The sequence below is a fragment of the Hemitrygon akajei genome, unplaced genomic scaffold (assembly GCF_048418815.1).
Source record: "Hemitrygon akajei unplaced genomic scaffold, sHemAka1.3 Scf000077, whole genome shotgun sequence".
Taxonomy (NCBI): Eukaryota; Metazoa; Chordata; class Chondrichthyes; order Myliobatiformes; family Dasyatidae; genus Hemitrygon; species Hemitrygon akajei.
In genome coordinates this window covers 3146177-3173257 of record NW_027331963.1, presented here as the reverse complement: position 1 = coordinate 3173257, position 27081 = coordinate 3146177, and the positions used below count along the sequence as shown (strand labels likewise).

Below are 27081 nucleotides of genomic sequence, written 5' to 3'. Positions count from 1 at the left end.
CGGATTTGTTTCTAAAGACAGATCATTTCAATTTTTGAACAAAACTCCTGTTCAATAACTGATCAGTCCGGAATTTTTCCAGGTCTGCACGGAGATGTTTCTCTCTCCACTCCTCGTGGTGTCTGCCTCTTGCCAGCAGCTCATGTTCCACCAGTCTCCGATCTCGAACAGTAGAAATGACCGTGAGCTCAGCGTATCGATCATCCAGCTGGAAAACCTTCACCTTCTCCCTCATCAGGATCGTGTTCACTCTCAGTGTTTCAGTCTGTATCCGCAGAGTCTCCTTGTGTTTCTGTTGAACATCTTGGGACGTACAGAAATAGGGTGTCAATGCCTGATCTGATGAACATGGAGCACACAAAATCTTCTCTTTAATGAAAAAAAACTTGTTAAAGAGATTGTTAGGGTGAAATTGGGAGATCAGAGATTAGAGTGTCTGAAAATGAACGATGGCCCAGAAACATTTCTGATCTGACTCAGATCCGCTGTTAAAGGCTCCGCTCTCCCCTCTGTTGGTAGTTTGCAGATTCCTGGTGTTCCAGCGAACACCAAGTGCACACGTGATTCTGGAGAGGAGAGTGTTGTGTGGAGCGGGTGGTTTCACTGCTTTCACTGCTCAGCTTCTGCTGAACTGTGCAACACCGCAAAGGGTAACAGTGGGGAGTGGGGTGGGGCATTTACTTGCTCTACTGACTTTTACTTTTCTCACAATGGACCTGCTACTCTTGACATTCCTTTAGGATTAAGCTGTCAGCACTGAGCCACAGAAAAGGAACATAATAAGAAGAATAAAGGGTGTAAAGGTAGTAAAGTAGAAGGGCTAAAGTGTGTGTACTTCAATGCAAGAAGCATCAGGAACAAAGGTAATGAACTGAGAGCTTGGATGCATACATTGAATTATGATGTAGCGGCCATTACGGAGACTTGTCTGGCACCAGGGCAGGAATGGATTCTCAATATTCCTGGATTTCAGTGCTTTAAAAGGGATAGAGAGGGGGTGAAGGGGAAGAGGTGTGGCATTACTGGTCAGCAATACATGACAGCTACTGAAAAGGTGGGTAATCTAGCAGGATCCTCTTTTCAGTCAGAATGGGTAGAAGTCAGGAACAGGAAGGGAGCAGTTACTCTATTGGGGGTATTCTATAGGCCCTGGTAGTAGCAGAGATACCGACGAGCATATTGCGAGGCAGATTTTCGAAAAGTGCAAAAATAATTATGGGTGACTTTAACTTCCCTAATATTGATCGGCACCTGATTAGTTCCAATGGTTCAGATGGGGCAGAGTTTGTTAAGTGTGTCCAGGATGGATTACTGTCACAGTAAGTTGTCAGGCCGACTAGGGGGAATGCCATATTAGATCTAGTATCAGGTAATGAACCGGGTCAGGTCACAGATCTGTCAGAGGGTGAGCATCTGGGGGACAGTGACCACCGCTCCCTCACCGTTAGCATTATCATGGAAAAGGATAGAATCAGAGAGGACAGGAAAATTTTTAATTGGGGAAGGGCAAATTTTGTGGTTATAAGGCTAGAACTTGTGGGTGTGAATTGGGATGATGTTTTAGCAGGGAAATGAACTATGGACATGTGGTCGATGTTTAGGGATCTCTTGCAGGATGTTAGGGATAAATTTATCCCGGAGAGGAAGATAAAGTATGGTAGGGTGAAGGAACCATGGGTGACAAGTGAGGTGGAAAATCTAGTCAGGTGGAAGAAGGCAGCATACATGAAGTTTTGGAAGCAAGGATCAGATGGGGAAATTGAGGAATATAGGGTAGCAAGAAAGGAGCTTAAGAAGGGGCTAAGGAGAGCAAGAAGGGGGCATGAGAAGGCCTTGGCGAGTAGGGCAAAGGAAAACCCCAAGGTATTATTCAATTATGTGATGAACAAAAGGTTGACAGGAGTGAAGATAGAACCAATTAGAGATAAAGGTGCTAGGAGGCTGTGGAAGTGAGCGAAGTCCTCAATGAATAGTTCTCCTCCGTATTCACCAATGAGAGGGAACGCAATGACGGTGAGGACAATATGAGTGGGGCTGATGTTCTGGAGCACATTGATATTAAGGGAGAAGAGGTGTTGGAATTATTAGATAGATAGATAGATAGATAGATAGATAGATAGATAGATAGATAGATAGATAGATAGATAGATAGATAGATAGATAGATAGATAGATAGATACTTTATTCATCCCCATGGGGAAATTCAACATTTTTTCCAATGTCCCATACACTTATTGTAGCAAAACTAATTACTTACAATACTTAACTCAGTATAAAATGATATGCATCTAAAAACACCCTCACAAAAAGCATTAATAAATAGCTTTTAAAAAGTTCTTAAATAGTTTACTAAAATACACTGAATGGTAACTTAAGCTCAGTCCTAACCCCGGCACTTTAACATATCTTACCCCTGGTGGTTGAATTGTAAAGCCGAATGGCATTGGGGAGTATTGACCTCTTCATCCTGTCTGAGGAGCATTGCATCGATAGTAACCTGTCGCTGAAACTGCTTCTCTGTCTCTGGATGGTGCTATGTAGAGGATGTTCAGGGTTTTCCATAATTGACCGTAGCCTACTCAGCGCCCTTCGCTCTGCTACCGATGTAATACTCTCCAGTTCTGTGCCCACGACAGAGCCCGCCTTCCTTACCAGCTTATTAAGACGTGAGGCGTCCCTCGTCTTAATGCTGCCCCCCAACACGCCACCACAAAGAAGAGGGCGCTCTCCACAACTGACCTATAGAACATCTTCAGCATCTCACTACAAACATTGAATGACGCCAACCTTCTAAGGAAGTACAGTCGACTCTGTGCCTTCCTGCACAAGGCATCTGTGTTGGCAGCCCAGTCTAGCTTCTCATCTAACTGCACTCCCAGATACTTGTAGGTCTTAACCTGCTCCACACATTCTCCATTAATGATCACTGGCTCCATATGAGGCCTAAATCTCCTAAAGTCCACCACCATCTCCTTGGTCTTGGTGATATTGAGACGCAGGTAGTTTGAGTTGCACCATATCACAAAGTCTTCCTCCTGTCCATTCCTGACACACCCCACTATGGCCGTGTCATCAGCGAACTTCTGCACATGGCAGGACTCCGAGTTATATTGGAAGTCTGATGTGTACAGGGTGAACAGGACCGGAGAGATTAAAGTACATTTGGACAGATTAGTCCCCAGGGTTTGACGGAATATTCCCCAGGGTGCTCCACGAGGCGAGGGAAGAGATTGCTGAGCCTCTGGCTCATAGCTTTATGTCCTCGTTGTCCACCGGAATGGTACCGGAAGATTGGAAGGAGGCGAATGTTGTCCCCTTGTTCAAAAAAGGGAATAGGGATAGTGCGGGTAATTACAGGCCACTGAGCCTTATGTCTGTGATGGAAAAGCTGTTGGAAAAGATTCTTAGAGATAGAATCTATGGGCATTTAGAGAATCGTGATCTGATCACGGGCAGATCGTGTCTGATACAGTTCGTTGAGGAGGTGACCAGTCATAGAGATGAAAGTAGTGCAGTGGATGTGATCTACATGGTTTTTAGTAAAGCATTTGACAAGGTACCACACAGTAGGCTTATTCAGAAAGTCAGAAAGCATGGGATCCAATGAATTTTGGCCAGCTGGATTCAGAATTGCCTTGCCTGCAGAAAGCAGAGGGTCATGGTGGAATGAGTACATTCGGATTGGAGGGTTGCGACCAGTGGTGTCCCACAAGGATCTGTTCTGGGACCTCTACTTCTCATTATTTGTTATTAAGGACCTGGATGTGGGGTTAAAAGGGTGGGTTGGCAAGTTTGCAGATGACACAAAGTTTGATGGTGTTGTGGATAGAGTTGAGGAATATCGAAGATTGCAGAGAGACATTGATAGGATGCAGAAGTGGGCTGAGAAGTGACAGATGGTGTTCAACCCAGAGAAGAGTGAGGTGGTACACTTTGGAAGGACAAACGTCAGGGCAGAGAACAAAGTAAATGGTAGGATACTTGGTGGTGTGGAGGAGCAGAGGGATCTGGGGGTACATGTCCACAGATCTCTGAAAGTTGCCTCACAGGTAGATAGGGTAGTTAAGAAAGCTTATGGGGTGTTAGCTTTCATAATTCGAGGGATAGAGTTTAAGTGTCGCGGGGTAATGATGCAGCTCTATAAAACTCCGGTTAGGCCACAGTTGGAGTACTCTGTCCAGTTCTGGTCACCTTACTATATGAAAGATGTGGAAGCATTGGAAAGGTTACAGAGGAGATTTACCAGAATGCTGCCTGGTTTAGAGAGTATAGATTATGATCAGAGATTAAGGGAACTAGGGCTTTATTCTCTGGAGAGAAGGAGGATGAAAGGAGACATGTGCAGAAGTTCGCTGATGACACGGCCATAGTGGGGTGTGTCAGGAATGGACAGGAGGAAGAGTATAGGAAACTGATACAGGACTTTGTGATATGGTGCAACTCAAACTACCTGCGTCTCAATATCACCAAGACCAAGGAGATGGTGGTGGACTTTAGGAGATCTAGGCCTCATATGGAGCCAGTGATCATTAATGGAGAATGTGTGGAGCAGGTTAAGACCTACAAGTATCTGGGAGTACAGTTAGACGAGAAGCTAGACTGGACTGCCAACATAGATGCCTTGTGCAGGAAGGCACAGAGTCGACTGTACTTCCTTAGAAGGTTGGCGTCATTCAATGTCTGCAGTGAGATGCTGAAGATGTTCTATAGGTCAGTTGTTGAGAGCGCCCTCTTCTTTGTGGTGGCGTGTTGGGGAGGAAGCATTAAGAAGAGGGACGCCTCACGTCTTAATAAGATGGTAAGGAAGGCGAGCTCTGTCGTGGGCAAAGTACTGGAGAGTTTAACATCGGTAGCTGAGCGAAGGGCGCTGAGTAGGCTACGGTCAATGATGGAAAACCCTGAACATCCTCTACATAGCACCATCCAGAGACAGAGAAGCAGTTTCAGCGACAGGTTACTATCGATGCAATGCTCCTCAGACAGGATGAAGAGGTCAATACTCCCCAATGCCATTAGGCTTTACAATTCAACTGCCAGGACTTAAGAACTTTTTTTTTAAAGCTATTATTAATGCTTTTTGAGTTAGTGATTTAGATGCATATCGTATTATTACTGAGATAAGTATTGTATGTAATTAGTTTTTGCTACAACAAGTGTATGGGACATTGGAAAAAATTTGAATTTCCCCATGGGGATGAATAAAGTATCTATCTATCTATCTATCTATCTATCTATCTATCTATCTATCTATCTATCTATCTATCTATCTATCTATCTATCTATCTATCTATGATAGAGTTATACAAGATATTAAGAGGAATAGATAGAGTGGACAGCCAGCGTCTCTTCCCCAGGGCACCACTGCTCAATACAAGAGGGCATGGCTTTAAGCTAAGAGGTTGGAAGGTCAAGGGGGATGTAAGAGGAAGGTTTTTTACTTAGAGAGTCGTTGGTGCGTCGAATGCACTGCCTGAGTCAGTGGTGGAGGCAGATACACTTGTGAAATTTAAGAGACTACTAGACAGGTATATTGAGGAATTTAAGGTGGAGTGTTAAAGGCAGGGTTTAAGGGTCGGCACAACTTTGTGGGCCAAATGGCCTGTACTGTGCTGTATTGGTCTATGTTCTATGTACTAGGATGAGGTGGCAGAGAAATGTGTGTTTGAAGATTTGTAGCAGGGGGCAGTGGTTCAGATTTCTGTATAATTGGGACCACTTCCGGGGCAGGTTGGCCCTGTACAAAAGCGATGGGTTGCACGTGAATCCGATGAGGACCGATATTCTTACGGGCAGATTTACTGGAGCTGTTGGGAGTGTTTTAAACTAATATGGCAGGGGGACTGGATCTAGGACGATAAAGCTCTGGATGAACCAGCAGGTTTACACGTAGATGATGGGTCTAACATGAATGTAAGGAAGGGCAAGCCAGTGATTGGGTTCAAATACAGACAGAGCAAAGTGTTAAATTGTACCACATAGACAAAATTCATAAGGGCGCAGATGCAGGACTGAACACATTGTATTTAAATGCGCACAGCATTCAGAATAAGGTGGACGAACTCTTGGCGCAATTAGAGATTGGTCAGTATGATGTTGTGGCATCACTGAGTCGTGGCTGCGAGAAGACCATAGTTGGGAGCTTAACATTAAAGAATATATGTCTTATCGAAAGGACAGGAAGGAAGGCATTGGGGTGGTGGTGTGGCTGTGCTGGTTCAAGATGTAATCATATCTTTAGAAAGAGGTGACATAGGGTCAGAGAATGTGGAATCTTTGTGGGTAGACGTAAGAAACTGCAAGGGTTATGGAACCCTTTATGGGAACCCTATATTGGACTGAAAATAGTAGCAAATGTGTGGGGTTGATTTTGCAAAGGGAGCTGGAAAAGGTGTGTAATAAAGGTAGTCGCGCAATTGTAATGGGGGATTTCAATATGCACAGGGAATAAGCAAATCAAACAAACTTCAGGAGTCACATCGGAAGAGAGGGAATTTATTGAATACCTATGAATTAGCGTTTTAGAGCAGCTTGTGCTTGAGACTACTTAGGGAAAGGCTATCTTTGATTGGCTGTTGTGTAATAACCCTGATCCTATGAGGGCACTTAATGCAAAAGAACCCTTAAGTGGTCGTGATCATAATATGAGTGAATTCATACTGCAGTTTGAGAGGGAGAAGCATAACTTATGGTATCAGTATCGCTATGGAATAAAGCGAATTACAGAGGCACGAGAGAGAAGCTTTCCCAGGTAGATTGGAGAAGGATACTAGCGGAGATGATCGCAATGGAATAAAGTGAATTACAGAGGCACGAGAGGGAAGCTTTCCCAGGTAGATTGGAGAAGGATACTAGCGGAGATGATCGCAATGGAATAAAGCGAATTACAGAGGCACGAGAGAGAAGCTTTCACAGGTAGATTGGAGACGGATGCTTGTGGAGATGATGGCAGAGCAGAGATGGCTGAACCTCCCGAGAATAGGTCACAAGTTGCAGAATACATACGGCCCACAGAGGAAGAAGTTCTCAAGTGGCGTGTGCAGGCAACCATGGTTGACAAAGGAAGTTAAGGATTGCATAAAAGCCAAGGAACGGGCTTACAAGATAACAAAAATGAGGGAAAGTTGGGTGAACAGAAAACTTTTAAAATCCAACAAAGAGCAACTAAAAAAAGTTATAAGAAGAGAAAAGATGAAATATGAGTGCAGAAAAGCTAATAATATAAAACAGGATAATAAACACTTTTTTCAGTTATATAAAGAGTAAACGGGAGGTGAGAGTTGATACTGGAACCTGATTTTGGTGAGATAGTAATGGTGGACAAACAACTGGCAGAGTGTCTTAATGTGCACTTCGCATTTGTATCTTCACCGTGGCAGACGCTAGCAGCATGCAGTGGTCTGCGAGTGACAGGCAGTAGGAGTGAGTGCCATTGCTATTACAAAAGAAAAAAGTTCTCGGCATACTGAAAGCTCTTGAGGTGCAAAGTCACCTGGGCCAGATGGACTGCATCCCAGAGTCCTGACAGAGGTTGCTGAAGTGATGACAAATGGATTGGTCATGATCTCTGAAGAATCACTTTATTCTGGCATGGTCCCGGAGGACTGGAAGACTGCAATTGTCACTCTAGTCTTTATGAAGGGAGGGAGGCAAAAGAAGGAAAATGATAGGCCAGTTAACCAAACTTCGGTGATTGGGAAAGAGTTGGAGTATCTTATTATGGTTGAGGTTTCGAGGTACTTGGAGACTAATGAACAAACAAGTTAACATGGTTATCTATTAGAATTCATCGTGGGAGTAAGAAGCAGGGTGGACAAAGGAGAGTCAGTGGGTGCCATTTACTTTGATTTTCAGAAGGCATTTGATAAGGTGCCGCACTTGAGTCTGCTTAACCAGATAAAAATCTATGACGTCACAGGAAAGCTACTGGCACGTGTAGCGGAATTGCTGACAGTCAGCAGACAGCGAGTGGGAATAAAAGGGGCCTTTTTCTGATTGGCTCCCAGTGACTGGTGGTGTTCCACAGGGATCAGTATTGGGACCGCTGACTTTCAGATTGATTGTCAATGATTTAGATTTAGATTTGATTTAGATTAGGAGGACACAAGAAATGATACAATGTTCGTCCAGAGTGATATCACAAATAAAAACAGGACAAACGAAAGACTAACACTGACAAAACCACATAATTACAGCAGTGCAAAGCAATACCATAATTTGATAAAAGCAGACCATGCGTATGTTTTTTTTTAAAAAAAGTCTCAAGTCCCGATCGACTCCAATAGTCCTGATATCAGGCAGCAAAAAGGGAGAAACTCTCCCTCCCATAAACTCCCAGGCACCGACAACTGATGCATTGGAAGCACCCGACCACAGCAGACTCTGAGTCCGTCCGAAAACTTCGAGCCTCCGATACAGCCTCCCGAGCACCTTCGACCTCGTCCCGGCTGCCGAAACAAGCAAAGCCAAGGTCTTGGAGGCCTTCTCCTCCGGAGATTCCCGACTGCACAGTAGTAGCGGCAGATGCAAAGGTTGCGGATGATACCAAGATAGGTGCAGGGGTAGGTAGTGCGATTGCAACAGGACTGAGACAAATTGAAAGAATGGGCTAAAAAGTGGCAGATGGAATACAGTGTTGGAAGTGTATGATAATGCATTTTGCTGAAGGAGCAAACTATTAGCTAAATGGGCAGAAGGAGCCTCGAGCAAAACTCCCAGAAGATTAATTTGAAGCTCGAGTCTGTGGTAAATGCGACAAATGCAACGTTGGCATTTATTTAAAAGAGAATGAAATCTAAATGCAAGTAGAAAATGCTGAGCCTTTACAAGACTGTAGTCAGGCTGCACTACAGGAGTGTTGTCAACACTTTTGTGCCCCGTACCTCTGAAAAGATGTGTTGTCATTAGAGAGAGTGCAGAGGAGATTCAAGTGGATGATTCCCGGAATGAAGGGGTTAACAAATGAGGTGCGTTTTGGCAACTTGGAGCCTGTACTCACTGGAATTTTGAAGAAACCGCGGGTATCTCTTTCAAACCTACCGAATGTAGAAAGGACTAGATAGGGTGGATGTGAAAAGGATGTTTCCTATGGTAAGTGTATCCAGAACTAGGGGCCACAGCCTCAAAATTGAGGGGTAATCCTTCAGAACAGGTAAGGAGGATTTTTTGAGCCAGAGGGTAGTGTATCTCTGGAAGGCTCTGACACAGACTGCAATGGAGGACAAGTCCATGGGTATATTTAAGGCAGAAGTTCCTGATAGATCAGGGCATCAAAGGATAATGTGAGAAGGCAAGTGTATGGAGTTGAGTGGAATCGGGGATCAGCTATGATAGAATGGCGGAGAAGACCGATGGGCTGAATGGCCTAATTCTACTCCTATGTCTTGTGGTCTTATGGTGGACTAACAGCAAATCTCCGCTCTACTTTGGATTCCAGGTGTGAGATTTCCCTTGCCGGAGTTGGATGTTCCAATTGGAATGGTTTGGCTTCAGTTTTGTCAAATCTCCAGATATTCGGCCCTACAGAAAAGGTGTGACAAATGCAAATTGCTTCCTCTCCTCCAGCCACAGAAACAAAAACCTGTCTCCCAGACTCTGACGGTCTCTAAACAGTCGGCCAAAGACACGTATTCAGACTCTCAGTGTGAAATAAAGACTTTGAGATTTCTGTTCCATCGCTTACCACTCAGATGCGTGGGCACATCTAATAAACCCCGCTCAGTGTCCATGTAGGCGAACTGGCCGTCACCTGTTCAAACAGATTAACTTGAATGAAGTATGTTCTGTGTAATACTGAAAATTGACCAGCATTGACATCTGTAACACACAGTGTATTGTTCACCATACCTCGTTCCCGTATTTCATCCAATATTCTGCTCAGCTTCGGTAAATGGTGATGTAGTTTCACAAAGGATTCCCACATCACCCTCCGGGCCCCGGAGCCCTTCTCCATCACCAGATCCAGGAGGAGTTTGGAAGCGCCCGCTCGGTTTCCCTTCTCCGCGAGCTCAGTCACGTTCTGTAATGAACAATGGGGAATATATTGAGGAGCGGAGGGATGGGTTCAAATCTACCCCGAACATGGACTGACCCAGCACATTCTGCTCCCCACAGATCACTAACAGCCACTGAAGTGTTCATTGCAGAGGTAAGATTTTAAAAGAAACGAGCGGGGTCAGTAATGACCTTCTGAACGCCACAGATTTCGGGGAATCATCCACTTGGCAAGTTTTAAGCGGAGTGCACAGAGCGTGAGTGAGTCAGAAATAAAGTGGGGAGTTGAGGCTTTGTGTCAGAGAGGGTTCAGTGAGGAGAAGTTGGGGCTTTCGGTTGATTTTAGATAGTATTTTCCCTTCCTTTTATGGTTAGAACAGTGAGAATACCAGGCAGGATAGTGGAATGCTCTTCATACGGGGTGTGGCAAGGCAGGGAGACCTGCAGTGTCGCTGATAACTACACATTCAGGAATTGCATCCAGCTGCAGCTTCTTACAGACTGTGCTCAGGAACTGGAGCTGGATGAACCCAGGATCACTCAGGAGGCTGAGAGGTTGACTGACAGGCTGTACAGGGAGGGAGCTGTACCCAAGGTGCCGGACACAGATAACTGGGTCATCGTCAGCGTGGGGGAAAGGGGGATGGATAGGAAGGGGATAGACACCCACTGCAGGAAACCCCTCTATAACAGGTTTATGACTTTCAGTTGTGCGGTACGGCTTAGCAGAGGAAAGCCACGGCGATTATGCCTCTGGCAATGAGGTTTGTTTTGTGACTCAGAAGAGCTGAGAAGAGAGAACTGAACTAACAGGGGAATTCAGAGCACCCAATAGTCAATGGGATTTAGAGGAACAAATGTGCAGGGAGATCACAGAAACAAGAAACACATGATTCTGATGGTGGACAATTAACTTTCCATTTATTGACCGGCACACCGAGTTAAAGGGCTGTATGGGAGAATGCAGGTCAGATGTGTCCAGGGAAGTTTCTGTAATCAATATATTCAGGTCACAACTAGAGAGAGCACATTCTGGAATTCCTATTAGGGAACAAGACAGGGCAAGCGACAGAGGTGTGTGCAGGGGAACACTTTGGATCTGGTCATCATAATACCGTTATTTAAGGATCATTATGGAAAAGAATAGGTCTGGTCCTCGGTTTAAGATTCTAAATTGGAGAAAGGCCACTTTTAATGGTACCAGAAAGGATCTGACGAAAGTAGATTAGGACTGGTTGTTTTCTGATACAGATGTGCTTGGAAAGTGTGAGGCCTCCAAAACTGATATTTTGAGAGCACAGATTTCGAATGCATAAATGACCACAAGTACAGAGTTTGAATGTTCTTGAAAGAATAAAGGGCAAGGGTACCTTCGTTCAGGCAGCGTTGTTCTTTTAGAGATATCAAGCTCCTGAGCGCATCACAAATATTGGCTCGAAGGATCAAATTATGTACTTGATGATTACAAGAAATGCAAGAGTTTCTAAAGGAGGAAATCAAGAGGGCGAAAGCACGGCATGAGCTTGCTCTGGCAGACAAGGGAAAAGAGAACCCCAAACACTTCATCAAATATAAATGGTTAATAAAGTTTCAGTGTTTCTGAAAATGAAAACACTTTCCTTGATGTTGACCACAAGCATTGCAGGATTTTCCTAGCCCAGAGGCACCGTTACACCAGTTCTGTCGGTCTGTGATTGATTCAGTAGAATCTACACTCAGTCTATGTTCCTCCCACTTACGTGATACTGTGGCCCGGTGAAGTGATCCTCGCCCATTAACATGAAGCTGACTCCCTCCACACCCTCCTCAATCGCCTGCTCCAGTCGCTCCATGTAGAATCTCGTCAACCGGAACAGTTGGTGATCCTCACAGTTTGACAGGAAGGCGGAGATGGCGGAGTTCAGATCTATAGTCATTCATAGAGCATAAAATAGTATAGTGTACCATGTGTATGCGGACACAATGCCAATTTAAACCAATTCCACCTTCATGAACATTATCAATATCTCTCCATTCCCGGCCTACACTTGAGTTCAAATGCCTCTCAGTCGCTGCTGGGTATCTGTCTCCAGTCCCTCCCTCAGCAGTTCATTCGAGACATCGATCACTCGCTGTGGAAAAAATGCGTCCTAAATCCCCTTTAAACTTTACCCTCTAACCTCAACCTTATTCACTCCAGAGCTTGATATTTGCACCGAGTCACAGACTATCGAACTGTGCTGTGCCGCTCATAAATTTATGGATTCTCTGAGTTAAGGCTTCAGTCTCCGATGCTCCAGAGAAAACAATCCAAGCTTGATCGACTGCTCTCGGAAGCCAATCATCGTGAAACTCATCTGCACCCTCGCCACAGCCTCCACATCATTCTTGTCATATGGCACCAGATTTGTGCACAATACAGAGATTGTCCTTTAAACAAAGTTCATTCAGTTACAGCACAACTTTTAAAAATACATACTCACACATCAACTCACCGTTCGCACACTACCAATTGTGTTCCCACTTTCCGGGAGCTATGCACCTCCATCACAAGACCCGTTTGTACATCAGCCTTCCTAATATATATATAATCATTCTGAGTAATACATAGTTTATTATTAAGTGATTTATGTCACACATGACGCATAGAGAGCCAGTGATCCTTGCGGAGAATACTGGTCACAGACCTTCACCCAGAAGTATGCTCCTCCAGTCCTGACTCTATTTCATGTGCCCAAGACAACACTGAAATCAATGTGCAAAGTCTCTGCTGAAGATTCCCCAACCCACAACGTCGATTGTTGATTTCCCTCTATAGGTGCTGCCTGACCTGCTGAGCTCCTTCACCATTTTGTGCGTTGTCCTCTCTACTTACCCGCTTGTTTTACTTTAATCTTATTTGCAAAGGGCATTCATTGCATCGGTAGCCCACTCAGATTCCCTGTTTAAAATTTCTCCTGTTCACTGTCTCCTACACCCAGCCTGTTCTCCCACAATAGACCGTTCTTTAACTCGGCCGCAGAAAAACAGACACTGGGAACTCCCCTCATCTCCATTGAGCAACAACCCGAAAATTCGGGGAGCGGATTCAATGCGGAAATGACAGCGTTTTAATGAGAAAGAGGCCAGTGAGCAGACCTGTGTCCATTCCGACTCTGACTGTCGTTGGTTAATTGTTGTCGCTGCTTGTCTGCCGTCCGTGTGGAAGAGAGCACCACCCGCTGGCGATGATCTGAATTACACAAATAAAACAGTGAATCAGTCACTCTGCCCTTCATAATTTAAAACACTTCTGTGAGGTCGCTGCTCAGTCTCCTACATTCCATGTAAAGACATGGAGTTGCATCCTCTCCCCAGAACGGAGGCCTTCTGGCCCTGACAACACACTCGCAAATCTTCTCTGCACTCTTTCCACTTTAACCAAGCCTTTTCAAACATATAGCATCTAGAACTATACTCTGTACTGCAAACACAATCTCACCAACAGCTTATACAACGGCCCCATAGTGCTTAACACAACGCTTTACAGTTCGAACGACCTGGTTGCAATTTCCACTGTTCCCTGAAAGCGTTTGCAGGTTCTCAGTGTGTTCGCTGGGTTTCCTCCGGGTGATCCGGCTGCACCCCCCCCCCCCCCGCCACAGTCCTAAGACGCACCGGTGGGCTGGTTAGTTGGCCAGTGTAAATTGTCCTGTGACAAGACTAGGATCAAACTAGGGGACTTAATGGGCAGCGCAGCTCGCAGTATCTCAATAAAAAATAAATTAAATAATGTCCCAACTCCTGCACTCAGCACCCTGACTGTTGAAGGACAGAGTAATAAACACATCTTCACCATCCCGTTTCGCCTTGAAACTACTTGAAACACATTGAGCTACCGTGCACTTTAACTCCTCGGTCCCTCTGGTCTCTGACAATCTCAGACCATGAGCTGCTTGTTACAATATTCAGAATGAAACTGAAGAGCACTAGGAAAATCAACATGCCAGGAAAGTTTGATGTTGATAGCATCCCTCAAGAATATGCCATTGAGGTGAAGAACAGATTCATGGATTAAACCTGGTAGAGAGAAAGCCAGAAGAATTTTCCCTCGGGATCAATAAAGTATATCTGTCTGTCTGAACTATGGATAGCAGTAAGGAGCATTATACAAGCGATGCCAACAAAAAGTATTGCAAACACAAAGAAGACAAGGAAAGCAAAATGGATTTCTCTGGAGGCTGAGCAGCGAAGGGAAGTGAAGGCCGATGGAGATTGGAACAAATACCTCCTCCAGCTGAACACAACGTTCAAGAAGATAGAAAGGAGAGGTTAGGAAACTTACTGAAAGGAGCGATGCAAAGAAGCTGAAAAAAAAAACAGAACTGGAAAAACAAGAAATCTATTCAGGAAGATTAGAGAAATCAAAGGAACATTTCATGCAAAAAGAAATATAGTAAAACACACTTACAGAAGCAGAAGTCATCAAAAAGAGATGGCAGGAATACACAGAAGAATTGTACAGGAAATATCCCAAAATGAAGACACCTGCAAGGACTCCCTCGTCGATCTAGAGCCGGACATTCTGCAAAGTGAAGTCGAATGGGCGATAGAAAACTTTGACAATAATAAGGCTGCAGGATGTGACAGCAGTCCAGCTGAATTGTTTAAAAATTAAACAGTGATGGTGTAAAAGTGCTGCATGCAATTTGCCAGCAGATCTGGTAAACCTAACAATAGCCTTTAGACTGGGAAAAAAAAACAGTTTATATCCCAATTCCTAAGATGGGAATTGTAAAGGAATGTTGTCTGCCTTCTCTATCTATGTCTCTCATAATGTTATACACCTCCATCTCACCCCAGCCTGTGCCGCCCCAGAGAAAATAACACATTTGTCCTACCTCTCATTATAGCTCATGCCCTCTAATCCAGGCAATATCCTGGTAAACCTCTTCTGTGCCCTCTCCAAAGCCCCAACATCTTTCCTGGAATGAGGTGACCAGAAACTTAGAGGCATAGGGAACCTACAGCACAATACAGGCCCTATGGCGAACAAAGTTATGTGGAACTTTTCCCCACCTTAGAAATTACTAGGCTTACTATTTCCCTCTATGTTACTGAGCTCCATGTACCTATCAAAAAGTCTCTTAAAAGACCCTATGGTATCTGCCTTCAGCACTGTTGCAGGCAGCTCATTCCATGCATTCACCACTCTGAGTGAAAAGCATACCACTGACATCTCCTCTGTACCTACTCCCCAGCACCTTAAACCTAGGGGCATGGAATTTTCCCAGGGCAACCATTTCAGCCCTGGCAAAAAGCCTCTGACTATCCACACGATCAATGCCTTTCATCATCTTGTACACCTCTATCAGGTCACCTCTCATCTTCCGTCGCTCCAAGGAGAAAAGGCGGAGTTCACTCAACCTATTCTCATAAGGCATGCTCCCCAATCCAGGCAACATCCTTGTAAATCTCCTCTGCACCCTTTCTATGGCTTCCCCATCCTTCCTGTAGTGAGGTGACCAGAACTGAGCACAGTACTCCGAGTGTGGTCTGACCAGGGTCCTATATAGCTGCAACATTACTGCATGGCTCCTAAATTCAATTCCATGATTGATTAAGGCCAATACTCTGTATGCTTTCTTAACCCCAGAGTCAAACTGCGTAGCTGCTTTGAGTGTCCTATGGACTCAGACCCTAAGTTCCCTCTGATCCTCCACACTGCCAAGAGTCTTAACATTAATGCTATCTTCAGCCATCATATCTGACCTACCAAAATGAACCCCTTCACACTTACCTGGGTTGAACTCCATCTGCCACTTCTCAGCCCAGTTTTGCATCCTATCAATGTCCCGTTGTAACCTCTGACAGCCCTCGACACTGTCAACAACACCTCCAACCTTTGTGTCATCAGCAAACTTGCTAACCCATCCCTCCACTTCCTCATCCAGGTCATTTATAAAAATCATGAAGAGTAAGGGTTTCCACTGGTAACCGTCCTCCATGCAGAATATGACCCATCTACTGCCACTCTTTGCCTTCTGTGGGCAAGCCAGTTCTTGGATCCACAAAGCAATGTCCCCTTGGATCCCATGCCTCCTTACTTCTCAATAAGCCTTGCATGGGGTACCTTATCAAATGCCTTGCTAAAATCCATATACACTAAATCTACTGCTCTTCCTTCATCAATGTGGTTAGTAACATCCTCAAAAAATTCAATCAGGCTTGCAAGGCACGACCTGCCCTTGACAAAGCCATGCTGACTACTCCTAATCATATTATACCTCTCCAAATGTTCATAAAGCCAGCCTCTCAGGATCTTCTCCATCAACATACCAACCACTGAGGTAAGACTCACCAGTCTATAATTTCCTGGGCTATCTCTACACCCTTTCTTGAATAAAGCAATAACATCTGCAACCCTCCAATCCTCCAGAACCTCTCCTGTCCCCATTGATGATGCAAAGAACATCTCCAGAGGCTCAGCAAACTCCTCCCTCGCCTCCCACAGTAACCTGAGGTACATTTCATCCGGTCCCGGCAACTTATCCAACTTGATGCTTTCCAAAAGCTCCAGCACATCCTCTTTCTTGATATCTACATGCTCAAGCTATTCAGTCCGCTGCAAGTCATCACTACAACCACCAAGATCCTTTTCTATAGTGAATACTGAAGCATTCCATACAGACTCTTTCACTGTCACACTTGATAGGTCCTATTCTTTCACGTCTTATCCTCTTGCTCCTCACTTACTTGACATTTTCCTTAATCCTGCCCACCAAGTCCTTCTCATGGCCCCTTCTGGCTCTTCTAATTTATTACTTAAGTTCCTTGTTAGCCTTATAATCTTCTAGATTTCTACCATTACCTAGCTCTCTGGACCTTCTGTAAGCTTTTCTTTTCATCTTGACAAGAATTATTACAGCCTTTGTACACTACAGTTCTTGTACCCTACGATAACTTCCCTGTCTCATTGGAACATACCTATACAGAACTCCACAAAAATATCTGCTGAATATTTGCCACATTTCTTCCATACTTTACCCTGAGAACACCTGTTTCTAATTTAAGCCTCCAACTTCCTGCCTGATAGCCTCATAATTCCCCCTTACTCCAATTAAACACTTTTCTAACTTTTTTGTTCCTATCTCTTTCTCCAATGCTATTGTAAAGGAGATAGAATTGTGATCACTATCTGCAAAATGGTCTCTCACTGAGAGATCTGACACCTGACCAGGTTCATTTCACAATACAAAATGAAGTATTGCCTCTCCTCTTGTTGGCTTATCTACATACAGTCGGCCCTCTGTATCCGCGGGTTCCGCATCCACGGATTCAACCAACCATGGATTGGGATCAGAAAAATAAAATGAAGTTCACTCTTCAGCACTTGTTGTTTCAGCATGTACAGACTTTCCTTTTTCTTGTCATTATTCAGTGAACAATCCAATATAACAAGTATTTATATAGCCTTTACATTGTATTAGGTATTATAAGAATCTAGAGATGATTTAAAGTATACGGGAGAATGTGGGTAGGTTATATGCAAATACTACACCATTTTATATACTGGAGTTGAGCATCCGCAGAATTTGCTATCTGCGGGGGGGGGGGGCGTGTGGAGGTGGGGGGTTCCGGAACCAAACCCCTGCGGAGATGGAGGGCCTACTGTACTATGTCAAGAAACCTTCCTGAACTCACCTAACAAACCCCACCCCATCTAAATCCCTTGCTCTCGGGAGATTCCAATTGATATTTGGGAAACTAAAATTTCCCATCGTGACAACTCTGTTATTATTACACCTTTCCAGGATCAGTTTCCGTATCTGCTCCTTGATATCCCTGTTACTATTGCATGGCCTATAAAAAACACCCAGTAAAGTTTTTGACCCATTCCTGTTCCCAACCTCCACCCACAGAGATTCCATAGACAATCCCTCCATGACGTCCACCTTTTCTGCAGCCGTGATACTATCTCTGATCAACAGTGCTTCGCCCCCGCCTCTTTTACCTCCCTGTCCTTTCAGAAACATCTAAAACCCGGCACTTGAAGTAACCATTCCTTTCCCTAAGAACTGTATGAAATACTTCAGATGTGGCCTAACTCGAGTTTCATGAAGTGGCAACAGAACTTCCAAAATTTTGAATGCAAAATCTTGATTCAGAAATGCAAGAAACCCATTTGCCTTCTTAACCACCCTGTCAATCTGTGCAGCAACTTCCAGGGAGTGACGAACTTGGACTCTAAGATCCCTCTGGTCATCAGCAGTATTCATGGTCTTGCATTTAACAGTGTACTCTCTCTTTACATTTGACCTACCGAGGTGCCAAGATGATCATCACTAATTAAATCTCACTGAGTTTTCTCAGATCCAGTTGAATTTGTAGCGAAGTGGGCATGTACAAGAAGGTACAGGTACAGGAAAACACTGACTTGTAGCAGCACCACAGGCAAGTATATTCAGAAATCAAATTATACAATTCTGTGTCATTATCAATATAGAACTACAAGTTTTATGAAATTAACAATATACAAATATATATGTTGTGGCAATAATCATAAATATACATTTTGTGTCATTAACAATGTATAAAGACACATTTTTTTGAAAAGCAGACTTGGAAATGTTGAATTTGGTCCCTCAGCCAAATTGTTTATACATTTTGGGAAAAACTGGGCTCCAAGCACTTCAACACCCACTGGGACATCCTGAGGGCCCAATTAGGGTCTGGTTATAATTTCTGTTTAAACACACAGACAACAGGAACAGGCCATTCAGCTCACCTAGTCCATCCTGTCATTCAATAAGACCCAAGACCAATCCTTCCTTGCCCCCCAATACCACTAATACAACTCCAATCTCCACTTTGACCAGACTATTGGCCCCACTTGCAGGTCAACCGTCTGTCAGTGTTTGCCCCCCGAATATACCTGCTCGCCACCACCGAGGGCTCAGACATATCTGCAGCCGAGCCCCTCATGTCTCTTCCCCACTGTCAATGGGCTCCTTCCCCCATCCGGCTCCTTGATCTCCCAACCGAATAAACATCCTCTCAGACTCCATGTTGTTCACCCCCTCTCACACCACCTTTATCATCTCAGTAAAATCCCTCACCCTTGTCCTTCTGCCAGATCACTCACACAGCGAGGAGCCTGGATGAAGCCAACGGGCCGAGTGGTCTCTTCCTATTTGTCAGTGACAGATTATACTCCGGCCGCAAAAGTCACTTCACAAACACACCCAACTTCCCTCAGAGGGAAATGGGAACATTTACTTTGAGATTTGTTCCGCTCTGACGGGGAGTTCAGCAGGAGCAAGAGAGGGGCAATGCCCTCTCGGCTGGTCTGCCTCCACTATCGGGTGTCAGCAGTGATTAACGTCACTTTGCACCAATGGGAAGAGTGTAACTCCTCTGTTGACTGTGGGGTGGGAGGGGTGGGTCAGGTAATTGTTACCTTATCCGGTAAAGTTCAACCATCTCAGTGCCAGTGTGACGTAAGGAGATCCCCGTGTGGGGAACCCACACGTGTCACCAGGCATGTGGGAGTACAGAGTGACGTCATATCCTGGTGTGGGTACCCACATGTGACATCAGGCATGAGGGCGTACAGAGTGATGTCAGATCCTGGTGTGGGGAACCCATCTATGTTATCAGGCATGTGGGAGCACAGAGTGACGTCACGTGTGGTTGAGAGCTTCTTTTCAAAAGCTGTTCGATGGACGTTTTTAATGATTTCAGGGGAACAATGAAGGAAACTTAACAGATTTTATCCAGTGGTTCTCGTGTTCAGGCGGGGGTGAGGAAGGGGCTGATCCCAGGTTTTCATAAATTGAGCGTCGGCTGCAGTAGAAGTGAGCAGGATCCCAGCTGGATGGCTTGTGAGTCCAGGGTGTCTGGTCTTGCAGCTCTGGTTTTAGTTCTGTGTTTGAGCCAATACTGTGGGATCAATTAGTTGTGGTTCCCCATGCTGGGAGGGAGGATGTGGGTGATGTGGATCTGTCTACATGTGCGGGTGTGGGATAAATGGTGGAACGGGTGTGGGGCCATTGGCGGTGTGGAGGGAGGTTGGGATGTGGGTTACCAGACACAGGGTGACCCGCGAGGATGGGTCCCAGGACAAATTGAGTCATAAAGAAGGGAGGAGGTGGTCTATTGAATCAGACAGGATACGTGACATTTCAGGAAGCAACAATTCCCTTTGCACATTAATTACTGACTAATCATCCTGAACATTGCATTTGTTACAGAGCCCCAGAGTCTGGGAGCAGCTAAATGGCAGAAAGCAGAGGGTGATGGTGAGAGGCTGTTTATTGGACTCGAGGCCAGTACCTAGTTATGTTCCCCATGGTTACACCTATTGTTACTTGTCATCTATGTCAATCATTTGGTGGGGAATATATAGGTCGTAAGTTTGAACATGGAAAATAGAAATCTACAGCACATTACAGGCCCTTCAACTTACAATGTCCTGCTGACCATGTAACCTACTCTAGAAACTGTCTGGAATTATCCAACTGCATAACCCTTTTTCTGAGCTCCATTTACCTTTCTACAAGTCTCTTAAAATACCCTATTGTATCCGCCTCCACCACCGTTGCCAGCAATGCATTCCAGACCCACCACTCTGTGTGGAAAAACTCCCCTGACATCCCCCCTCTACCTACCTCCAAGCACCTTAAGACTATGCCCCCTCATGTCAGTCATTTCAGCCCTGGGAAAAAAGCCTCTGGCTATCCACACGATCAATGCCTCTCATCATTTTATACACCTCTATCAGGTCACCTCTCATTCTCCATCACTCCAAGGAGAAAAGGACAAGCAAGTTTGCAGCATGTTAAGTTCAAAGAATTTTTTGGGGAAAGATATTAAGTATAAACTCTCCCCTTTTTCCCATCTCCCCATTCGGAAGTGATCAAAAGCTATGAAGTTGCAAGACCTTGAAATGAGCAAACACTGAGGGTGTGTACCAGACCTGGAGTGATTGTAACTAGGTCTGACAGAGGCATAACTGGTACTTCTGGGCACATTCAGTCTCACCCTAGCTAGTTCCATCCTTACTTTGTGCAGGTATATAATGTCTAAAGGACCAGTGTTTGTGTAAATGAGACTCACCAGACTTTCTGCTGACTGAATCCCTGAGTCAGAAGGGTCCTCTCCAGTTGGTGTTCTCAGTACTCGGGATCTTCACTTGTTCCTGTCCCCTCTTCTTCAGTTGTGACAGGTCTAACATTAACATAAAAGATAATGAAGCATGTTAACAATACAAAGGAGAACAAAACATAGTAATGCTCAATGTCCCTAAAAATAAAACTCACTGAAATTTAAACATCAAGACAAATATAATGATCTGAGTGAACAAATCTGTAATTGTCCCTCACTTGACACAAGACGATATGGGATCAGAAGGAGCCATCATTCAGTCATGGTAAGACACATGGAACAGAATTAGGTGATTCGGTCCATCTGATCCGCTCCACAGCTCAACCATGGTTGATTTTATTCCAACACCATATTCTGGCCATCCTCCTGTAACCCTGAAGCTACTTGGAACAATCACAAATATATTAACCTCTGCCATAAATATATCCCAATGACAGGTTCATCCACCTTCTGTGGCAACAAATTCCACAGATCAGCCACCCTTTACCTAAGATATTCTCCTCATCTCAATTTTAAATGGAAGCTTCTTTATTCCGAGACAGTGTTCTCAGATCCTAGACTCTCCATCAAATGGAAACATCCACTCCAGGATATCCACTGTATCCAGGCTTTTCAGCATTCAGTTGGTTTCCTTAAACAAGCACAACCCCCACCCCTACTGTCTCTCAGAACTCCACTGAGCACAGGTCCAGGACCATTGACTAATAGACAGGTGACAGGGAGGGGAAATGTCCAAATACGCTTTGAACACTGAACCTCTGGGTCCAATTCTACTACTGCAAACATTTAATGACCTCTTCTCCATGTGAGGGATTGTACAGGAACTCATTCTCTCCTCAGATTAGCAGTCATTGCCTCCAAAGGAACCCCAGAAACAAACAACTGAGACCAGACTAGAAACACTCTCTAAACACCTCATAAGCTCGAGCAGCAGATCCATTTCACCAGGGTCAAAATCTGTGACAGGGTCACACAGCTGAACGTGACATTTACCGACCCCAGAACCCTCACTCACGGTCCCCACATCAGGGATTTACCCACAACCAATGTCCAGCAACCCGAGACTTCTGATTCATTGTGGGAGGAGGAACATTCAGCCCCAGCTACAGAAGTACTGACCTGGTCAAATCCCAAATACTGACAGTTCCACATACCCGGAGTCTGCATCCCAGGATCACAGGCCAAGCACCAATTTCCCAGGACTCCCTTGCTGCCGGTAACATGCTGCAGTGTGTCGGCCATTCAGAGTTCAAAAACTAACACTCCTGCATCAACCCATGGCAGAATGGGAACCTGATAAACCCCTGACTGGGCCAGATATTGGGCTGGAAAATCTGGGCGTGGGTCACCAGCAGGCAGGGATACGTTTCACATGGTCTCCAGCAGCTAAAATGAAAGCATTTTATCATTATCCGATCGTTAAATGAGATTATGCCCAGCACAATTGCCGTCGCATTTCCTGTGGGCTAACAGGAATAACAGGCTTTTCGTTTAAAATTGAAATTAAATGCTGGTAACTCGGTACATCAGATTGGATCTGTGGAAAGAGAAACTGTGGAAGATTCAGCATCAGAACTGGGACTGTCCAATCTGCAGAACATTTCCAGCATTTTCTCTTTTTACTTTAATTGATGCACAACTATTGACTGATTACAAGTTGTTTGTGAAGGCCTGAACAAAGATGCACAAATGTAAGTCCCACATTCATCAGTTTTCTCCGCATTCCAACACAGAGTTAATACAGTCGACACAGTGAATGCTCACAACATCCTCCCCACCCCACTATCAGTCTGCTCCATCTGCTCCCGAGGGCACTAACTCTCAATGAGGGGAAATGACCAGAGAGCGATAAAAATGTGCACCACTCCCTGCAGATCCTGCGGCTGTCCCTGGCAACAGGGAAATTGCCTCTCCAAACATGACCAAAACAGGAAATAACAGACTCAACTTTAAACACTGAGAGTTTCCGTCTGGCAAAGATTAACACAGCGGCCATTTGGTAACTTTGAAACTAAAATTGTAGTGACTGTCTTTATCCTTCCACATTCTGCATTAAATAAATCCTCTGGTAGTTCCAGGTAACAAACTCCGATTTCAGAAATAACTCCGTGAGGCAAAATACTTCACAATGAAGGCAACGGTAGATGAGAGATTGTCGATATTTATCATCGAGGTGGTGGGATATAGGATGGACAGAAGTTGAACAAGATTGGCAGGGATTCAGCAGATGGAACGGGTGGGAGAAGGGATCAAGGACAATCACTGACGGTCCTCCAGCAATGCACAGACACTGAATTAACAGTACATACTACTATGTACTAAAGTGACAAAGATAGAACAACAGGAACTTTGGCATTTACCCTTCTCCCCGAACCAACTTTTATCAACACACCATAGAAAGTATCCCCAGGTCTCACAATCCGGACCGACCCCGGCAGGTTTTGTCCAGGAAGCGGGGTGAGACAGCGAGTTCGGGGAAGTTAACGGGACTCACTGCCCAGCATCGCTCCGGACCGGACTCAGTACTCACCGCATGGATCTTGCCGGTCTCGCTCCGCAGAGGATCATCCGTTCCACCCCGACCCACCCATGGCTCCCCGCCCGAGGGGGCGAGGAAACTCTCCTGAGCCGGATCCCGCAGACAATCCGCCGCTCCCGACCCGCTTCAACACAGACAAAGAAAAAACATCACCACCAATCCCGGGAATGTGAGCATGCGCAATGTGCTTATTGCGTCATCAGAGATGGGGCGGAGCCTCGGAGACAAACACGCAGATGCTGCTATTCTGCCGTAAAACGGGATCACGTGATGGTTGAGGGTCTCCCACGTGACCCGGTGACTGTTCCTCGCCCCTCACACGCTGCCCGACATATCGGCTTCATTTCCCACATTATTTCATATTCACAGCTCTCCCATCTCAGACACACGTTTCTGCCCGTTTCTAATTTCCTCGATGGAATTAATTTCCATCTTCTGCAGCCCCGTGTTTCCCCAACCACTCACCTCCCACCCCTGTCACTATTTCCACCTTCCCACCCCCCCTCACTTGGATCCACCTCTCACTCCCCAGCTCTTGCACCATCCCACCCCTCACCTCTTTTCTCTGACTATTTCCCGTCCATTCTCAGTCCAGAGGGAGTGTCTCGGCCCGAAATGTTGGGAAATGGACCATTTCCCTCCACAGATGCTGGCCGACACATTGAGTTCCTCCGGCAGTTTTTACTTCGGTCTGTATAACCCGTGTTAGTGTGGGGAGCGGGATTTTACACCATATTCCAGGTACAATCTGAACAAAGCACTAATAATTGTCACTCTGCCCGACCATCCGGCAGTTTGTTCTTTGGTCTGTATAACCCGTGTTAGTATGGGGAGCGGGATTTTACACCATATTCCAGGTACAATCTCAACAAAGCACAAATAATTGTCACTTTGCCCGACCCTCCGGCAGTTTGTTCTTTGGTCTGTATAACCCGTGTTAGTATGGGGATCGGGATTTTACACCATATTCCAGGTACAATCTCAACAAAGCACAAATAATTGTCACTTTGCCCGACCATCCGGCAGTTTGTTCTTTGGTCTGTATAACCCGTGTTAGTATGGGGAGCGGGATTTTACACCATATTCCAGGTACAATCTCAACAAAGCACAAATAATTGTCACTTTGCCCGGACCATTGGCCCGCTTGCAGGGCAACAGTCTGCCGGTGTTTGCCCCCAATGTGGTGAATCCCTCTGCTCGACACCACCGTGGGCTCAGACATTTCCACAGATGAGCCCCTCCTGTCCCCACCGGGACAAACATCCTGCCCGCCCCCTCTCACACCATCTTCATCCTTTCAATAAAATCCCTCCCCGGGGAACCGGCATCAAACTGGTCTTCTTCTACCTCTCAGCGATACCTCAGACTCTGGCCTCAGGTGACGCTTCACAAAAACCCAAATTTTCTTCGGAGGGAAATGGAAATAAATCTAAAAATGGGACATTTACTTTAAGATTTGTTCCGCTCTGATGCAGAGTTTGTGCGGGACAGGTGATGGATTTAGAGGGAGTAACGCCCTCTCTGCTGGTCCACTTCCGCTATTGGGTGTAACAACTGATTGACATTCATGCGCACCAAAGGGAAGAGCACAGATCTTGAAGCATTGGTTTTCAGCGGTGGGAGAGGGGATGGTCACGCGATTAGTAGCTCAGGCGTGAAAGCGGTAAAGCTCGAGCACAGCAGCGCGTGGGTGACGTAAGACACCGCGCACTGACAGACAGAAATACTTTATTGATCCCAAGTGCAATTGGGTTTCATTACAGCCGCACCAACCAAGAATAGTGAAGAAATATAGCAATGTAAAACGATAAGTAATTAAATAATAATAAGTTAATCTGCACGTGAGGGCAGATTCCGGTGCGGGGAGCCCATGTGTGACGTCAGGCGCGTGGGGGTGTGACCTCACCTGTGGCGGAGCGCTCGCATTTAGGAGCATCGTAATAGACGTTTTTTATGATTTCAGTGGGACAACAACATTAATCACGGGTTTCATCACTGAATCCAGTGTTGTGAGATGTAAAGTCCCCTGTTATGTGTCCGGCTGTGCCGTGTTGTTGGTGGAGTGGGCAGCGTGGTGTTGTCTCGATTCGGGTCACAACACCAGAATTGCCAGCGGGGTCCACACACAGTGTATTAGTCAACAGAAAACCTCTCGTCCCTGCAGTCTTTGTCTCCCGGTAAACTCAACACCCTGACAGTGTGGACCAAGGATACCCCTTCCTCTCAGAGTCAGGGAATCATTCAGACAGCTGATCGCTGAGAGGAATTATATTTATTGGTCATTAAAGTTCACCCAGATTCGTTTGGACGGATTTGATGTGGAGTTCCGGGTGTCGCAGTGAAAGGGCCGGACGGCCGAACTCTCTCCGTTGTCCAAACATCCTTCCAGGTGAGGCGACACTTCACCTGTGAATCTTCCGGGGTCGCCCATTGTGTCCGCTGCTCCCGATGCGGCCGCCTCTACACTAGTGACACCGGCTCCTCCGCAGTTGTGCGGGGTAGGGCTGTTTTTTGTTTTGGGGGTGTCGATATTTTTCTTCCCTTTTGTGCGGGAGGGGTGGGTTTTGGAGGTTGATGATCGGGATGCCGTCCTTTTTGATGCGGGGGGTAGGGATGGAGTTTCATTTTTTTCTCTCTGAACGACTTTCATGTTTTCCTTGTTTCGTGGTTCTCTGGAGAAGAAAAAACAGCGTTATTTATGGATACCTGCTTTGATAATAAATTAACCTTTGAACTATCGGCTCCGAGCGGGACTTCCCGGTGTCCAAACATTTTCATTCCCATTCCCATTCCCGTTCCGAAGCGTCAGCCCATCTTGTGCCAAGATGAGTCCACCCCCAGGGCCCAGCATCAGCACCTGATATTCCGTCTGGGTAAGCCCCACCCCAAACTTGATGGCATAAATATCTATTTCTCCTTCCGGTGAACAAATTTCCCCCTCACACCCCTCCCTCCCACTCCCTCTCTTCCTCTCTGACTTTTCACGTCCTCTCACCTGCTTATCACTTCTCTCTGGGTCCGCTGCTCCATATCTTTCTCCTATTCTCCACTCTCCTCTCCTATTAGACTCTATTTTCTTCTGCTCTTGAGCTTTCCCACCTACCTGGCTTCACCTGTCACCTTCCAGCGAGACATTTCCTCGCCCGCCCCGATTTTATTCAGATATTTCTCCCATTCCATCTCAGTCCTGAAGGAGGGTTCAACTGGAAACGTCGACTGTTGACTCTTTTCGATAGATGCTGCCCCGCCTGCTGAGTTCCGCCAGCATTTTGTTTGTGTTGCTCTGAATTTCCAGCATCTGCAGACTTTGTCGTGTTTGTGATTTACCTCTCCGTGGCCCTCCCGCCTCCGTCCACTGCTCCCTCTGTAGGGACCCCCGGCCACGGCTGGTGCTGCCGCGAACCTCCTGCTAAACGCAGGCGCAGTGC

The 27081-nt window shown here is 45.6% G+C and overlaps 3 protein-coding genes across 5 annotated transcripts in view; all 3 read right to left on the bottom strand.

Annotated features, from left to right (window-relative positions):
• LOC140722423 (uncharacterized) overlaps positions 1-27081 on the bottom strand; it is a 324366-nt gene that overhangs the window by 163173 nt on the left and 134112 nt on the right. The window lies entirely within an intron of this gene.
• LOC140722452 (NACHT, LRR and PYD domains-containing protein 3-like) overlaps positions 1-27081 on the bottom strand; it is a 289733-nt gene that overhangs the window by 167963 nt on the left and 94689 nt on the right. The gene's annotated exons all lie outside the window — the stretch shown is intronic.
• Positions 23-23804, bottom strand: LOC140722457 (uncharacterized). 2 transcript variants are annotated; one of them, XM_073037195.1, is made up of 7 exons: positions 23645-23804; positions 21067-21177; positions 13108-13201; positions 11730-11896; positions 9844-10015; positions 9680-9745; positions 23-303 (listed from the first exon to the last, which is right to left on the bottom strand). In XM_073037195.1, exons 3-7 carry the CDS (start codon positions 13115-13117, stop codon positions 23-25), a joined length of 696 nt encoding a protein of 231 aa, XP_072893296.1. In that variant the 5' UTR covers positions 13118-13201; positions 21067-21177; positions 23645-23804. The 2 variants fall into 2 exon arrangements, with proteins under 2 accessions (XP_072893296.1, XP_072893297.1); XM_073037196.1 differs by lacking the exon at positions 23645-23804 and adding an exon at positions 22234-22404.